General features: G+C 42.0%; 1 protein-coding gene across 1 annotated transcript; it reads right to left on the bottom strand.

Moving 5' to 3' along the window:
* Positions 1–2,681: 2,681 nt before the first annotated feature.
* LOC124132952 (probable indole-3-acetic acid-amido synthetase GH3.9) lies at positions 2,682–17,922 on the bottom strand. Its single transcript, XM_048398482.1, has 8 exons — positions 17,650–17,922; positions 16,166–16,269; positions 13,730–14,730; positions 12,885–13,091; positions 10,354–10,481; positions 8,395–8,531; positions 7,083–7,165; positions 2,682–5,369 (listed from the first exon to the last, which is right to left on the bottom strand). The coding sequence occupies exons 1-8, from the start codon at positions 17,667–17,669 to the stop codon at positions 5,148–5,150; spliced, it is 1,902 nt and encodes a 633-aa protein (XP_048254439.1). The 5' UTR covers positions 17,670–17,922; the 3' UTR covers positions 2,682–5,147.
* Between the last annotated feature and the right edge of the window lie 1,130 nt (positions 17,923–19,052).

Here is a 19,052-nt window from a genome sequence, read left to right as displayed (position 1 = left end):
AAATAACAGCACCTCACACAGCCACACCACTCTTTAATCGCCACTAAATGTACAAATCCCAAAAGGTTTAGCGATATTGAGAACCTGACCACCGTTCTACAAAGTGATCTCAGCGCAACGATTGTCGTATGTGTTAAAGTGTGGGAGTTACGACCGTCTTTAAGGTACGATCTTCTTGGTCCACTTGAACAAAGCGATCTTAGCGCTAAAATGATCGTAACTCCCATACTTTAACATAGACTAAAGATAATCTTAAAGCTAAGATGGCTTTGTGCAAAAGGGTCCTGCAGACCCTTGGAATCGTGTCGTGTAGTATATATATATACGTGTTTCCCTAATACCCGCTGTGATAATCTACTTACACGCTTTGTTCAACACCCCCGCACTCGCTGCAAAATGGTTGTTTGAGGTAGATCCATCATTCTTTGACTGTAACTCTCCTCTCGATCGATTAAAAATAACTGATTAAATATGCAGAGGCATCCTTTGACTGAGCGTAATACGAAACTGTGTCGGGTGGCTCCTCAACACGAGTTGCTATAGAAACGGAATTAAATATTTAGAACAAGAAGAATGTTCGTTAATACGTATATGACGATGACTATTGATTTCTTACTGATGCGGACGTCGAGGAATTGACTTTTGTCATATGTGGTTAATTAACAATAAAACTAGTTTGGAGAGTGAGTGAGTGAGTGGGTATGATTTTACGCGCTTTTAGCAATATTCCAGCAATATCACGGCGGGGGACACCAGTAATGGGCTTCACACATTGTACCCATATCGGGAATCGAACCCGGGTCTTCGGCGTGACGAGCGAACGCTGTCACCACTAGGCTACCCCACCGCCCCTGGTTTGGAGAAGCAAGTGGGTTGTTTTTTGCTTGTTGGAGTACTCATGTGTGTGTGTGTGTGTGTGTGTGTGTGTGTGTGAGCTTGTACTAGTCCGGACTAACACTGTTTTCATAGTGCCAGTCAACTGAGATTCATGCAGTCGGCTTTATAACATATGGATACCCCAAACAGACACAATATACATAGTATTACTCTGATCCGACGACTACGTTTTTTTATCCCCGAAATGACGAGATCAAGGCTGGCAAACAACAACTACCAGGGTCGAACCACCCGCCTTCCGATCTCCGGGCAGACACTCTATCCACTAGACCACGGAGGCGGTCCGCATTAACTTTGTAGAGTGAGGATGCTTTTACGCCGATTTTAGCAATATTCCAGCAATATCACGGCGGGGGACACCAGAAATGGGCTTCACACAGTCCAGTCGCATGCGTAGATCTTAGCGTCGGCCTCTGAATCAAGGACAGCCATAAAATATATCTCCCTCTCATTATTACAAAGAATTATGTTAAATAATCGCTGGAATTTATTGCGTTTTAAATATACACTTGATATCTTTATGAATACATTCCACGTATAAGCCTACAACACTCACCGGAAAACAGGGGCGGTCGGGTAGTGGTTAAAGCGTTCGCTCGTCACGCCAAAGACCCGGGTTCGATTCCCGACATGGGTTCAATGTGTGAAGCCCGTTTCTGGTGTCTCCCGCCGTGATATTGCTGGAATATTGCTAGAATATTGCTAAAAGCGGCGTAAAACCGTACTCACTCACTCACTCATTGTAAAACAAAAGGTAAAGCACACTTTTAATACATTTATAATGCATCTATTGAGGAGGTGATCGTACTGTGTTTTCAATGTAGAGTTCAGTTACCTGTACTTTTCAAATGTTAAACTTAGCACGGTATTTTTTCTCCTTCAACAATTATTCATATTCGTGACCCGTTTGTTTGTTTGTTTGTTGTTTAACGCCGCACTCAGCAGTACTCTGTGGTCGAGCGGTAGAGCGTCATAGCAAAAGACCTAAAGAGATGGTACTTGTTGTTATCCTGTCTGGGGCTCGGCATTAAGGGGCTAAAACAAGGACTGGTCGGCTCGGAGTCAGTATACTGTGTGTGAGTGGCGTATTCATGTTAAACTGTAAAATCGGCATCAGTCCGGACCAGTACAAGGAGCCACACACACGTGCATGCACGTCGCATTATGAGTGTAATAATCTTTGAAGCGACGTTTAACCCAATTTCACCTCACCTTCAATGGCTTGAACCAAGTGTGTTGGGACAGTTCATTTGCCCGCGTCCGGCCCTCGTTTAGAACATGGGACCAACCGAGGGATAAGGAACCTTATATATTATTTTATTTAGCATTTCATATAAGTTGACGGATGACAAAGTAGACACAATTTTTAGATAACAACTTCTTTAATATACTAGTATGGCAATGTTTCGGTATAAATTGACAATGGTGTAAAGATCAAAACAGAATTACTGTAAACTACGTTTATGACGAACACGCTTATAACGAATTAACGGATATAACGAAATAGTTATAACCCCCTGCATTTGCTTTATATATGCTGTATATATGATTATAACGAACAAGGGTTACAGTGACCTAAAAATAGTGGTCCCTTTGAGTTCGTTATAACCGTAGTTTACTGCATCGCCATGGCAGTACATAAAAAAACCTGTCATCAATAAATTGTATCAACGGGACCTTATTTAAATGGGACCTTTTTAAATAGGTGAAACATTCACATTTTGACGTTTCATTATATTTTAAAACTATATTAGTTTAGAAACACAAAATTACAAATTGCAAACTTCAGTTCATATTTATTTCCAATATTACAGATACATGGTGTAAACATTCACACCTATTTGCTGTATAGTCCCATTTTTTGAGATTCGTGACAATCCTGATCATAAAAAGTTCACATCCCAATTGTGATGAAAATATCTCTCAACATTAAGATATTTCTTTAGTAAAAATAAACAGGAAACTACGGAAGCGTAGTGGGGCCACGGTGATTTTTTTTGTCTAAGTATTTCTTACATAGGACTTAGTATCTTCTACGTAGGACTTAATATCTCCTACGTAGGACTTAGTATCTCCTACGTAGGACTTAGCATGGCCTAGAATTACTATCTCCTACGTAGGACTTACTATCTCCTACGTAGGACTTACTATCTCCTAGATAGGAAGTCCTACGTAGGAGATACTTAGACACAAAAAATCAACGTGGCTCTACTACGCTTCCGTAGGAAACGAATTTAAGTTTAACTGAATCAAAATGTTTGCCAAATGTTATCAATACAAAGTACACTCTAATTACAGAAATGAAGATATTGGTCTGAAATGAACAACACAAGTTATTTTACTGTCGGTCTTTTATTCTTCATATTCAAACTTACTTAAGTTAATTGCACCCATGCGGGGAATCGATCCCGGGTCTTCGGCAAGACGAGCGAACACTTTAACCACTAGGCTACCCCACTGCCCCATGAACTGAAAGAATCACTTGATCGACTATATCTCATTTACTATTTGGTTTCTCTGTGGACGCCAAAACCATTATGCTTTCATGGTGTCTCTATGGACGCCAATTACATTAAGTGTTTACAGTGTTTCTGTGGTTAAAGCGTTCGCTCGTCACGCCGAAGACCCAGGTTCGATTCCCGACATGGGTAAAACGTGTGAAGCCCATTTCTGGTGTCCACCGCCGTGATATTGCTGGAGTATTGCTAAAATCGGCGTAAAACCAAACTCACTCACTCACTCTCTGTGGACACCAAATCCATTAAGCGTTTGCAGTTTCTCTGCGGACGCCAAATCTATTAAGTGGTCATGGTGTCTCTGTGGACGCCAAATCTATTAAGTGTTTACAGTTTCTCTGCGGACGCCAAATCCTTAAAGTGTTCATGGTGTCTCTGTGGACGCCAAATCTATTAAGTGTTCATGGTGTCTCTGTGGACGCCAAATCTATTAAGTGTTTACAGTTTCTCTGCGGACGCCAAATCCATTAAGTGTTTACAGTTTCTCTGCGGACGCCAAATCCATAAAGTGTTCATGGTGTCTCTGTGGACGCCAAATCTATTAAGTGTTCATGGTGTCTCTGTGGACGCCAAATCTATTAAGTGTTCATGGTGTCTCTGTGGAAGCCAAATCTATTAAGTGTTCATGGTGTCTCTGTGGACGCCAAATCTATTAAGTGTTCATGGTGTCTCTGTGGACGCCAAATCTATTAAGTGTTCATGGTGTCTCTGTGGACGCCAAATCTATTAAGTGTTCATGGTGTCTCTGTGGACGCCAAATCTATTAAGTGTTTACAGTTTCTCTGCGGACGCCAAATCTATTAAGTGTTTACAGTTTCTCTGCGGACGCCAAATCCATAAAGTGTTCATGGTGTCTCTGTGGACGCCAAATCTATTAAGTGTTCATGGTGTCTCTGTGGACGCCAAATCCATTAAGTGTTCATGGTGTCTCTGTGGACGCCAAATCTATTAAGTGTTTACAGTTTCTCTGCGGACGCCAAATCTATTAAGTGTTTACAGTTTCTCTGCGGACGCCAAATCCATAAAGTGTTCATGGTGTCTCTGTGGACGCCAAATCTATTAAGTGTTCATGGTGTCTCTGTGGACGCCAAATCCATTAAGTGTTCATGGTGTCTCTGTGGACGCCAAATCTATTAAGTGTTCATGGTGTCTCTGTGGACGCCAAATCTATTAAGTGTTCATGGTGTCTCTGTGGACGCCAAATCTATTAAGTGTTCATGGTGTCACTGTGGACGCCAAATCTATTAAGTGTTCATGGTGTCTCTGTGGACGCCAAATCCATTAAGTGTTCATGGTGTCTCTGTGGACGCCAAATCTATTAAGTGTTTACAGTTTCTCTGTGGACGCCAAATCCATTAAGTGTTTACAGTTTCTCTGCGGACGCCAAATCCATTAAGTGTTTACAGTTTCTCTGCGGACGCCAAATCTATTAAGTGTTTACAGTTTCTCTGCGGACGCCAAATCCATTAAGTGTTCATAGTGTCTCTGTGGACGCCAAATCTATTAAGTGTTTACAGTTTCTCTGCGGACGCCAAATCCATTAAGTGTTCATGGTGTCTCTGCGGACGCCAATATATATTAAGTGTTCATGGTGCCTCCCTGGACGCCAAATACATTGAGTGTCCATAGTTTCTCTGTTCTTGTAAGCATCACGATATGGCTGAAATTCTGCCGATGTGACGTTAAATATTAACTCACTCACACACTGTTCTTGTAAGTGGAAATATTTTACATTCACAACTTGTTTGCCAACAAGATTCGTATAAATTCGGCTTTCTCCGTAAACTTCGGGTACTTAAACTGCTGTAATGCAGCTTTAGAGTTGAGGTCAGAGTTCACCTGCTTGATCACCTGAAGTGTCCCTGATTTGACCTGCACGATCACAGGGGCGACAATCCTTCCCGTTGCCAGGCTGCCGCGGTAGAAGTCAAAATGGGATTTCAATTCACTATCAACCTGAAACGAAATGAGATTATGAAGACCGTTCTCCTTGCGTGGGGCTGGTGACATATTAGTATGTGTATGTAGTTGTGTGTTTGTTTAATCAGACTGTTTCTTACTTGCAGACTTACAGAAAAATACCAATTTCCCCTCACATCCTCACTGAACTCATTAAATCATAGTTGAAATTCAAGATAGAAATAGAAATTCAAATTGCAAAACATTTTTTTTTTCTGAGGAAAGAATATTCAGCAACTACAGCCATCACTTGTTTGCAGACATAACGGTCAATCGGTTGTGAGGTCAACTCCACGCATTGCTGTAAGTGGCCAAGCAGAGTGGGGAGCTGTGACTGGCGGCAGGGACAGTATCAAGAACTATTGGTGTGAGGAGCTTGGTGTTATCGGCGTCAGCGAGAGGAATTTAGAGTTACCTGCCTCTGGTTGTTTACGAAAACGGCAGAATTGATCGTTCGAGAAGTTTCGGGATTTGGCAGTTTCCAGAAAGCTGCCTGTACTAATAGAAGAGCGACAAGAAGGCGATTTGAGGCCTTTTTCAACCTCATCATGACTCGTTTAGTATCCACTTAGCAAGTGGGATTTAGATACCTTTTGGAAACAACAAAATACCTGTCAAGTTCCAACAAAATTATGGATTCATGAACGGAGATAGGTCTGTTTCAAGAGGACATTTAACATCGACAAAATCCTGGACATTCGTAAGTGCACTACTTATAGGGCCTGCTACTTACTGTTCCGTCACGTATTTGATCCTTTGTTTAGCCTTTCAGATTGTTTGCCTAAAACGTTGTTTGTAAACATAATTAATCGATTATTCATTGATGTTGTGTGGTCATTTGCTGATTTTACAATTTAGTTCAGAGTTTCAATATGGAAATCACCTCACTATCTAGTGATTACCATATTCACCTCATAATGTCGTGGGGGCACGGGTGGCCCAGTCGTCCACCGCGATTCGATGTGCAGAGTTGCGTCCCTTGGGCACGCCAGAAATCTATGAATGTGGGTTCGAATCCCGGTTCGCCCCGATTATGTTTCTAGGTTCGTCAGCACCATATCCGTGCTCGTGGGTTTCACCGAAGTGGTAAACGTCTTTTAGCTGACACGCCGTGATATAACTGGAATAATGTTAAATGCGGCTTTAAACCCAACACACTCACTCACTCACTCACTCACTCATAATGTCGTGACCGGCTCCCTTCGCCCATTCCGTGGTTTTGCTCGCCACAACATTGAGCGACACAGAGCAACACTGAGCGACACTGAGCTATAAAATCGCCCACCGCTGAACACGAGACAGCAACGAGTCAGTAAAGTGAGTTGCACCTCCGCCCGACGTCGCATGTGAAAGCATTCAAACGACAAGCGTGAAGTCACTCCATCCTTATACATATTTTTTGTAAGAGTAAGTGAGAGAATACTGGAGAGCTTCCCAGTAAAGGCAACTCTATTTTAGACGTTGATCTGATAGTCCGGCTCTTGGTTGATTGCATGTCATCGTATCCCAGTAGCGTAGATCGATGCTCATTGTGTCAATCACCGGATTGTTTTGTCCAGAACGTTAGTTATCTTTAATATTGCTGATTGCCGCCGTGAAATCCATATGGGAAACAAAGCAAGCACCGCGGAACACAAGGGGCCTTTCTAAAACTGCTTTTAGCTGCATAAAACTTAATTTACTCACTCATTCACTGGATTAGGGACGTACCTTTTCCTTGTCTTCATCTGATAAGGCAGTGTCATCATCAAGCTCCAGAAATATATAGAAGAACCGCGAAGACGTAACGTCACCTGTATACAATATACGAACAATTTTAACATGTGAAATATACATTTATTGTTTTCAGACAAACCTTTGGGCAAAAGAAACTACACCCCTCAGCCGAGTTTAAATGTTTCATTCTCAATTAAAAATAGTTTAACTTAACGATATTTTATCGAAGAAAAAAATGTACAGGCGTTTAGTCTGCACTCAAAGTAATATTATACATGGATTTGCGGTTTAAAATTTGATTTTAAACTTGTAAAGATTAATTTATTTTTGAATAATACACAACTGCTGATGGGTATCTTAGACATATTATTTGTGAAAATCAATAAGTTGGTTTTGCTTTCGGGTCAAATTTATAACATTTCAAACATGGTAGGGGTCATGTGGTTGCAAATTCATTTCCTACCCCAGGGGGCGGTCGGGTGGCCTAGTGGTTAAAGCGTTCGCTCGTCACGCCGAAGACCCGGGTTCGATTCCCGACATGGATACAATGTGTGAAGCCCATTTCTGGTGTCCCCCGCCGTGATATTGCTGGAATATTGCTAAAAGCGGCGTAAAACCATACTCACTTACTCACTCACTCACTCTTACCCCAGTCTTCATTGAATCAATTATTTTTACTCAAACTTACCTACGAATTACTGTTGCAGGAATGGTTAAATAGACATAATCAAATTTCAATTTTTAATCATAAAAACGAACTCGGTATACTTTCTTTTGACCAACATATAGTTGATGAAATCTTATATTACACATAACATTACTCTCCTCTAAAATTAAAACAGATAATTTTCGCGATGCTGATTTCATGGAGCTATTGCACGAGTATGGTGCTCAAAAACAACGTTCATGATCATTTGGACCGCCTCCGTGGTCTAGTGGTAGAGCGTCCGCCCGCGTCATACCAAAAGACGTTAAAAGATGGTACTTGTTGTTACCCTGCCTTGCGCTCGGCATTAAGGGGCTAAAACAAGGACTGGTCGGCTCGGAGTCAGTATATTGTGTCTGAGTGGGGTATTCATGTTAAACTATATAAGTGCAATAATCTTGGACGTGACGTTAAACCCAATTTCACCTCATTCAACCTCATAATCATCGAAGTACGACCAGCGGATCCTGGCATTGCAGGTTAGGGACGTAATGTATTTACATATCAATGCTCTAAAGACTGGAGTTATCAATGGGAACACACTATCGTTGAGTTAAGGTTAAGTAATGTATCGTTGGGACGAGTTCAGAAACGTTGTACCTGTGATTGCCTCAACGTGGTGGTTCTCACACGCCATGTAGCTGTATAATGATGTTCCTGACGTCCACGTTCTGGCGGCGTCGTGGACGGCCTGAGTGAACAGGAACTCTGGGTACTTGTCCAGATAGTCAGACGATCTGTTGAAATAAAAGTAGCAGATTAACATTTTCTGTGTTCAAATATACATGTTTTTTTCTTCGAAATTTAATGACTGAGAATTTAAAAAGTAAAAAGTCCCGTGCGCGCAAAATACAACTGACTGTAATCATGTGGAATCGAAAACTTTTTTTACCTTAGAAAGAAAACAATTCCTGCGAAGTGAATTTTCGAAAATATATTTCGACTTTTAATCCTATTCCAGGATCCGATATAAATTGCGTTTTTGCACCGTTTTCCGAATTTTTGAACACAGCATGCTATGCATAGTACGTACCCCAATGCGCATTCCGGCAGTTTTCCCAGCACAAGGGGGTTAAGAAACCAGGTGAGTGAGTGAGTGAGTTTGGTTTAACGTCGCTTTTAACAATATTCCAGTTATATCGCGGCGTGTGAGCTTAATGTGGGAGGAAAGCCCGAAGTGATGCAGGTCTCAGACGTTTACCACTTCGGTGAAACCCACGAGCACGGGTATGGTGCTGACAAACCTAGAAACATAATCGGGGCGGAGCGGGATTCGAACCCACAATCATAGGTTTCTGGCGTGCCCAAGGGACGCAACTCTGCACAGCGAATCGCGGCGCCTTAAACGACTGGGCCACCCGTGCCCCTAAGAAACCAAGTGAGTGAGTAGGGGTGATAAAGTATGGTTTGACACCGATTTTAGCAATATCCCAGCAATAACCATAAATGGGCCTCAAACAGTGTACATATGTGGGGAATCGAACCCAGGTCTTCAGTGTGACGAGCGAACGCATTAACCACAAGGCTACCTACCCTACTGCTCCTACAAACCAAGGTTCACAAAAGCCTTACGTTCAAATTACCATCATATCCTTCCGGGTACCCATGAGCTACTAGCCTAAGAGAACCACTTGCCTTAGGAGATAAACATCGTTTGTTACTATGAATGGTGTCTCAGCTCGAAAGGTTGCACGGGAATCACGCACGTTGAGACGCCCAACGCGAACACCGTATTCGTGCGTGCGTGATTCCCGTGCACCCTTTCGAGTTGAGTTCATTGGTTCAACTGTGTCATATGGCCCTGTGACGCAGGGGTAGCATTATGCAGATGGCTGTTACAATGAATGCTCGTTCCACCCGTGACGAATAGGTCTGGTTGTTGATGAAATATAGTGATAGCAAAATAGACAGATTTTTTTACTCATGCACCGATTGTCTTTAAATGTATTATCCAGTTATGTATGACTGTTTAATAATCTCATACCAACTTTGACTGGAGTAGTTCCGATAGTTTTTCAGATATTGTAGTAAACGTCGGTACCTTAAATTACCTTCACGACTATACAATCAATTATTAAATATTGAAATGTTTTTCATAATGTGCTTCATAGATCAATGAACCCGTGAGGATTGTTCCCTAGCAGACTCTGGTGGTCGTGAGAGGCGATCAAATACATCAGGTGGTCAGGCTCGGTCAAGTGGTTGTTGGCGTGTCACCGCACCCCGACGGTGTTCCTCCCAATATCAATCACTGGATTATTTACAGGCCGCCTTAAACAGCTGCATACTGCTTAGTGCGGCGTTAAAGAATAAACGGACACACACTTTTTGATACTTAAAAACCTCATATACACCCTGGTTACAGTGATCTTGGCGCGGTCGGGTAGCCTAGTGGTTAAAGCGTTCGCTCGTCACGCTGAAGATCCGGGTTCAATTCCCGACATGGGTACAATGTGTGAATCCCATTTCTGGTGTCCCCCGCCGTGATATTGCTGGAATATTGCTAAAAGCGGCGTAAAACCAACCTCACACACATACAGTGGTCTGGCATTCATGTACCTCTGGGAGAAGATGTAGTTGGGAGTCGTCCCAGTGAAGCTGCTGACTCTCACGACGTCCCCGGTCCTGTATCTGTACAGCCCCATCCATGTCGTCACCACCATTTCGTACTCCCCACCAACCTCCACCTGCAGGAGAACATAGGGTATTGTAGGGGCTAGATATAGCGGGTAAATATACGGGGTAAATATACATAGGGTATTATAGGGGATAGATATAGAGGTAAATATACGGGGGTAAATATACATAGGGTATTGTAGGGGCTAGATATAGCGGGTAAATACACGGGGTAATTATACGTATGAATATAGGGTATTACAGGAGCTAGATATAGCGGGTAAATATACGGGGGTAAACAGACAGATAAACATTGGGTATTATAGGGGTAGGTACAGGGGGTAAATATACAGGTGTAGATATAGGGGTGGATATAGGAGTTAATATAAGTGGTTAATAACGAGATGAATATAAGTTGACTGATTATACCTGAAGAATAGATTCTGTTCCAGAAGCTCCGGACCTTCTCAGTTTAACCCATAAACAGTCACGATTCACATAATCAATAGCTTTACTGTCATCTATGAAGCAGACAAAAGTATTGTTTTACTATTTGTTTGCCATTCACAACAGAACAAAGTGTATACTTAGTAAATATGTTCCAGACTTCTACGACGTTTTCCGAAACCATTCTGCACATCCACTAAAAAGTCATTAGGTATGGTATGACGGTATGATACGAAAACTGCCATATAAGATATAGGGTATGATAAGAAAAATGCCATATACTAACCTTTTTATCATATCCCATGTCATCAAACTGTAAAAGGTATCTATTTGCAAGCGAATGCAATACATTTTCACCTTGTTCGGAAGACCTCGTCACGGGAAAGCTACCTGAGCAGACGACGCACTAAGGGACGTAACTCTTATTTCTTAATACAGGTCTGGTTATTACACCCCTTGTGAATGGCCGTCTCTATTTGGCTCTATCGCACTTACAAAATGCCTCATATCATTGACGGGTATGTGGTAAAATAGAGTAATACCCCTGTAGGGTGATGGTTTCCTGACATCCGTGCTGCCAGTTTCAATTATTGGGTTGACGATGCCTTGTTTCCAGTATCTTGGACTAGACTTGCTTTATTGTTCCTGGCCCTGTGTACTGCTGATCTAACTTAACACGTGGAATTGCGCTCATTCAAAATTTTATAATTAATTATGTTAAAGTTTTTAATTCTTCTAACGTTTTCGGTATCTTTTCAATATGTTATAAGTACGTCGAGTCAAACATTTCACTTTCTCCTGAATTAAATTATCGACCCATAATCATTCGTCCATTGAGGCAGTACTTCTTGAATGTCAGTTTTGAGTGAGTGAGTGAGTTGGGTTTAACGCCGCTTTTGACAGCACTCCAGTTATATCTCATGGCGTGTCAGCTTAATGTGTGAGGAAAGCCCGAAGTGATGCAGGTCTCAGACGTTTATCACTTCGGTGAACCCCACGAGCACGGGTTTGGTGCTGACAAACCTAGAAACATAATCGGGGCGAACCGGGATTCGAACCCACAATCATAGGTTTCTGACGTGCCCAAGGGACGCAACTCTAGATCTGCACAGCGAATCGCGACGCCTTAGACGACTGGGCCACCCGTGCCCCCGAATGTCAGTTTTGACATTGCCATATAGTTGTCCATAGGGACATAACTATTTCTTTCATTCCCAGTGCCCAATTTTCCCATTTCTTTCCAAAATTTTGGTGATGATAAAAGCAAGGCGAGGGATTCTTGTTTGTGCAGTTGATGCTGGAGTTTAAACGTCTTGTGGAGTTTATGATTCACATTTCTTGTGGCTCGAAAGTTCGGTTTCAGTTTCTTTCACATAGAGTTATAACTAATGCACTTTAGCCAGTTTCTTTCTGCAAGAAGAAGTTTATCCCAACTTTATTTTCCTGAAGTACTCCATTTACATAAGTTGTTTTGTGTCGCTTATGTTTCTTCAGTCTAATCCTGACTTGAGATTATTCGGGCTCGTTGATCCAGTTCTCAAATTATGAACTGTAGAAATTCATCATGTGCTGAATCAACAGCGATCTTTCAATATGATCAATAGTGTTTTTTACAGCTTCTTCAGTTTCAGGATCATACATAATATCACATCGGAAGGTGTCCAACCTAAATCCAGGTTTGAAAATAATGGTTTCAGGGTCAAACCTTATATTTTTATGGATGTTGTTGATATTTACATAGTAAGTGCGGCGTTATACAACAAACCAAATCCCCCCCCCCCCCCCCAAAGACTATGTGTCATCTTACCCATCGGATTATTGGTCATGTTATCAACCACTGGTTGACTCTCGATCGTAAATACCGTTGGCACATAGATGAACTGTGGCGTAAAATCACCCGGTGTTTGACGTTGTTCACAATACCAGCCACTGCTAAACCTGAGATATTGCTGACTACGGCATTAGACAAACACAGGAAAAGTCCATTACACACTTACAAACGTACAAACATACACACATGGGATTACCTCGTGAGCCAGAACGGTCGTAGGATCCTCCCTGTCTATACAATCTGTAGGTATGAACTCATAGAAGTTCAGACACGGCAGGATTGTGTATTCAGTCTTTGTCTGATCCTCCACGTGCAGGTTCAGACCGTACAGACTCTCAGACGAGATATGGACGCCGGAGGATGCCGGCACCCCGCTCAGGAAGTTCTTCTTCAGAAGCTCAGTCTGTTAAGATAGAATGAAAGACAAATAAAGGCACCTTCAAACGTAGCGTTTATGATACCAGGGGTGATGGTTTGATGAAAATAATGATGATTAAAAGAAGTCACCGAACTTGTGATTGTTCCATGGTAATAGTTAGCTGACTGCCATTTCAACTTCAACTGCTTTTTGGCATCGTATGGTTCGACCACGTTCTTGCGATTATCTTTAAAAAACAAATTGTTCTGGTACCACCTGTTCAGCTGGTACCGGTGATATCTTAAAGATATATTAAATAGTATCAATATCATATGTAGATGTATCAAAACATGCATGGTAGATCAGAATATATATACATCATCTATACAGTGTCATTGTTTCTTTTAATCAGAAGTACAGATTACTTTAGAGTGAGTGAGTTAGTATGGTTTTACGCCGCGTTTAGCAATATTCCAGCAATATCACGGCGGGGGACACCAGAAATGGGCTTCACACATTGTACTCATGTCGGGAATCGAACCCGGGTCTTCGGCGTGACGAGCGGACGCTTTAACTACTAGGCTAGACCGCCCAGATTACTTTAGAGGTCAGGCGGTGTCACTGTACCTAAACGTTTCTAATGACCACAGGTCATTCACAAGGTGCTTTAATTATATACTTACTGCAAACGAGAAACCGCCGGTTCCTGGAGCGTGGAGGGCCGCAAAGTTCGGCCATACACGCGGTCCGAAGTTAGAAGTTCCTTTACTGAATATGTTCCGAAGTTCCTCGGCTCTTTCCGGATTTGGGGTCAAGGACATCTGCATTTTGTGTCTCACGTCGGGTTCAAGGTCAATGGATTGGCTTATTGTCCCTGATTCTATATCCTCACACAATTGTTTCCAGTACTTCTGAATTGTTTTAAAGAAGTTAAGAGCAAGAGCGGTTGACACTGAACTGAAGAGAGTCACGTGCTTTTCCTTGAGCCCAAATAAGGAGTGAAGGTACAGTACCGTGTGCTCGTGTTCCATGGTGTACACTTCCGGTGGAGACGCAGAGAATGGACATATGAAATATGCCGATCCACTTCCGGCTCCCATGGGAACCCCTAGATCTGACTTGGTGATGGGCGGTTTAACACGGATGTCATGCCACAGCTGTAACTTTGACATGTGTTGAAACCGGAACAGTGTGGTGCGGAGATAGGCGAAATACATCCAACTGACCTTACCAAAGAACTTCAGGTCCTTTGGATGTCTCTTACTCTTTCCTGAAGTTGTTCCAGACGAGAGGACGATGTATTGAGGAGATCCCGGAAACATGACATCACGCTCCCCATGAAGAACACGAGACACGTAAGACTCATAATGTGCGTAGGTGGTTATTGGGTGTGTTGAGAGGAATTCTTCTACTGTCTTTATGGCATTGAATTTGAACTCTTTACCATACGCCACCTCTGCTCTTTGTTTGAGGATGTCTCGCAGGAGGTCAGTCTGTGTGGTCTTCACGTCCTGCATAGGAGCCAGAATCTTTGTCTTGAGACGGTAATGTTGGACAAGGAGCTTCTTGAAGCTGACGTATTGTTGGAGCATGGTACTCCATTTGTGGGAGCGCAGGGGCTCAGATCTGTATATGTCTGCAGCTAGAAGTGAGGCCAACATGAAGACAATCCCGATCAATCGTTCTGGAACAAAGAAACAGAGGCACGAGTAGCGTTTTCTTCCATTTTAATGGTTGACATCTAGCTTCCGTTCCTAGCGCTGCTTTATGATGAGACTTACAAAATCGAACAAGGACACATTCATCCTCACTGACAGTTACAGGTCTGGCGTTATGCCGCAGTCATATAGCTGGGATATTGCTGCGTGTGGCGTTAAACAACAAACAAACAAACAATTGGTGTTATGTGCAGAAAGGGAATTTCCTTATTACGTACTAATTATGTCACGTTTTACTTAGGTCTTCCTGTCTTTGGGATCGATGGCTCCCTTTAAGCAATATTTCAGCATAGTCTCCCTCGCTGGGATTTTTCCGTGGAAGAACAAGTATTCTTTATCTAAAAGAGCGGCTGATAGGTTCGGTTCGTCAGGTGTCAGGTTGTGGACGTTTACCCATGATCAAAGGATGTTGACAACATACACATGGTCGTAAGTAGCGGATCCTGTCAGCTAAGGTAGGCAACTCTGCACAGAGAGTTTTGAGCGTCTGACACACGTGTAATAGAAAGTTCAATAAGGCTCCTGTAATGGTCAAAATGTTTAATTCTATCTTTTATCAATTATGATAGCTTAATTGGTTAAGGAGGTATCAAATCTGGTTTCTAGAATTTCCACAAATTATGTATTACATATAACAACAGCAATATACAATATTAAATAATTGTTATGGTTAGGATGTTTATTTAATTTCCTGGGTTAGAATGTTATGTTTCATTTTTTGGTCATGTGCCAATTTTACATCAACCTTATTAAGAAGGGAGATAAGCACAGATTGGTGTGGTCATGTCACCATGTGCTTTAAGAAGCATGCATGAGGAAGTCATGCTAGGAGCCAGTGAAGTCTAAAGTAATGGTAAGGCACATTTAGTCACTCATATGAAAATTCATTAATAGGAATTTGTTTAGAAATGCATCTTCTTAGTTTCTACCATACACAGTATCTTAAATTTTCATAATTGAGGGTTTGTGGCTGGTTTAAACTTGGCTCATGGAAATACACCCTAGACTTCAACTTTGTTCATAAATATTCTCATGGCCTAAAGTTATGAAAGGTATATGAAATTGTAAGCTTCCTGTTTATTTATTGCAGTTAAGGCATTGTTTCTGTACATTTATTGGACTATTATGTACTTAGTGCAATGTCCAGGTTTGTGTTGTACACCTTATTCTTAAATGTTCATGCCTTTGTAAATTAAACAAGCCCAACTTAGTATAATACTGCTGTATTGTGAAGTTAATGTGTAAATTAATCAAATTGAAAAGCCATATGCTCAATGAAATCCTTTCTATTTGTTACAGTTAATCTAATGTTTGTACATGAGAGTTGAGACACAAGAATAAGAAAGAATAAAGAATCAAGATTGTTTGGAACTTCATGTTGTAATCAACAGCTCCACTCACCTATTATCAGGGCAATGACATTCTGCGACGATGATCTGAACGTGAGATACAAGCCAAGCACTCCAAGATGAAACCCGCCAATCAGCACCAGCAATGGGCTCACCCTGGGGACAGAAGGAAGCACCCCGGGGGTGGGGGGATACCGGGTTAAAACAGGTCCAACCTTACCCCGAACCTAGAGTGGCTCACTCACAGCTAATCACACAGTTAATAGAACAGTTGATGATTACCATAGCCAGCACCGTATCTGAGAGCGAGGTTCTCCTTTATAGGTGAGGTGAGGTGAAATTAGGTTTAACGTCGCGTCCAAGATTATTGCACTTATATAGCGACGTGCATGCACGTGTATGTGTGTGTGTGGCTGCTTGTACTAGTCCGGACTGATGCCGATTTATAGTGCTAGCTCACCGAGATACCATGCCGCAGTTTAACATTGAATACCCCACTCTGACACAGTATACTGACTCCGAGCCGACCAGTCCTTGTTTTAGCCCCTTAATGCCGAGCGCCAGACAGGGTAACAACAAGTACAATCTTTTAACGTCTTTTTGTATGACGCGGCCCGGGATCGAACCCCGGACCTTCCGCTCTCCGGTCTCCTTTATAGAGGGGAATAGTTCGCACAAACTTTGTGTTTTGTAGGTAACTCAACTTTAGTGATATGATGTATATACGAAACGCTCATGTGATTATTTCTTGGTTCTAAAAATATATAAAATGGAAAGAAAATATACATTGGCAAACATTTTCAAACATTTCATTTGAGAGACGACCATATGTTTGTAATACCACCAACACGTCTATTTACGATAAATCGATACCGGGTTAGAACCGATCCACCCTTTGTTTGTCATACGAGACGACTTGATGGATCGGGTGGTCAGGCTCATTACCTGTCATCATCATCAAGGGGGCGAAGCCCCCGCGGTTTGTCCCGACCCCCAAGGCATGCTCTGTCAACCAAAACCGAGGGGAAGTGTTTTTCCATACTTATAAACCGAAAAAAGAAACTTAAAACAACTTTTTTATGTTTTGAACATACTTTCCATGAACCTTAGGAAACGAGCGTAAAGAGACCAGTGTGGCTTATCAACACCTCTGTAGCCTCGTGGTACACTCACTTGGCTACAGATACGAAGGTTGCGAGTTCGATCCTCGGGAATATAAAGAAAACATTTGTCGTTTGATTTTACATTTCATTACATGTTACAATCTGAACGGAAGTTACATTAATAAAAATACCCAGGACATTATATAAAATCCCTGGGATAATATAGCAAATATGACTTGAATATCCTATAAAATCTCTGGGATATTATATAAAATCCCAGGGACATTACAACGTCCCTGTTTATGAGATTTAACCCGACTGGAAAGCAAAACCTCACAATAGGTTTTAATGCCTATAGAAAGAAGTCCTTTACTTAATAGCGATTCCAATGAATAGGTTTATAAGTAAGATCATTGATGTCTAGACGTCTTACCTTGAATCAAACAGGGCCATTCTTCCTCTGTGTCATGCAGCTTGGGTAGCGGGGGTGATGTGCATGGGGACACAGCAGAAGCAATCCTCACCCTGGGAATTTATTTCATTGGTTGACAGCCCAAGGATATATGTCATATATGACATATGGTCACGCGGGGGTAGAGGGGGATGATGAGAAATGAGGACAAAGCAGGGCAACCTCAACCCCAGGACTGTATTTGTTGGCAGCCCGAGCACACATGATCACGTGTTTCACCGTGTGCACATTTAAAATGTCAGCATGCAGTTCTGGTTTAGCCAGTTTCCTCTTATATATGTTTTCTCTCAGGGTCTTTATCCTTTGTGACTTATCAGAGCGTGAACGTTGGTGTTTCGTAAGTTAGCTGACAATGTATGTTGTGTTATATCTAGGATGGGCCTCAAATGAGTCGAAACGGTTTCATTACCTACAGCATATCGACCCGTGAAGATTCCGGGGTAGAATAGGTCATCAGTAACCCCTGCTTGCCGTAAAAGGTGACTAACGGGATCGGGTTGTCAGGCTTGCTGACTTAGTTGATGCATGTCATTGATCCCAATTGCGTGGATCGATGCTCATGATATCAATCACTGGATTGTCTGGTCCAGACTCGATTATTTACAGACCGCCGTCATATAGCTGGAATATTGCTGAGTGAGGCGTTAAACAACCAACCAACCAACCAACCTCGTCTGTATCAACACTTAATGGTGGTTGCACCGACTGTCCCGCTATTGACATTTTTCACTGAGTTGTTTCACCACCCCCCTTCTTTGGGCGTGTCGTTCTGACTCCCATTCCCAGGTATACGTTTTGTCAATGAATTGTTTATGATAAAACAATGATCAGACGAATGATAAAATATCATGTTGTTATTGTCAATAACTTAACATTTACACCGCTTTATATAAAACAAAGACCGCCTCCGTGGTACAAATATACACGTGCGTTTATTTTCATAAACGGATCAATTGACAGCGACGCCCGTTCATTTGAGCAATAACTAAATTTGACTTTCCAATTTCCTACATTCAATGGTATCCATTTTGATAATGTACAAACAGTTGTTAAATGTATTACAGTAATTGGGGAGGTCGGGTAGCCGAGTGGTTAAAGCGTTCGCCCGTCACGCCGAAGACCCGGTTTCGATTCCCGACATGGATACAATGAGTGAAGCCCGTTTCTGGTGTCCCCCGCCGTGATATTGCTGGAATATTGCTAAAAACGGTGTAAAACCTCACTTTCTCACTCACAATTACAGTAATTAACTAATCACCGATTTCAAACAAAGTATTTACCTCCCTATTATCCCTATTTTTAAACGTACGTATATTGGGAAAAAAATAAAAAATTATATTGATCGAGGTACCCATAGCCTGACG

The sequence above is a fragment of the Haliotis rufescens genome, unplaced genomic scaffold (genome assembly GCF_023055435.1).
Source record: "Haliotis rufescens isolate VD_foot unplaced genomic scaffold, xgHalRufe1.0.p SCAF_18, whole genome shotgun sequence".
In the NCBI taxonomy this organism is placed as follows: domain Eukaryota; kingdom Metazoa; phylum Mollusca; class Gastropoda; order Lepetellida; family Haliotidae; genus Haliotis; species Haliotis rufescens.
This window is presented reverse-complemented; position numbering and strand designations above follow the sequence as displayed.

Bases quoted from the DNA above. Each gene is read 5' to 3' on its own strand.
- LOC124132952 (XM_048398482.1), bottom strand. From the start codon at position 17,669: ATGGCCCTGTTTGATTCAAG. The intron at 13,092-13,729 runs GTAAGTATATAA...CTATCTTAACAG, and splicing joins CCGGCGGTTTCTCGTTTGCA to ACTGAGCTTCTGAAGAAGAA. The intron at 8,532-10,353 runs GTACATGAATGC...TTATTTCAACAG, and splicing joins AACTACATCTTCTCCCAGAG to ATCGTCTGACTATCTGGACA.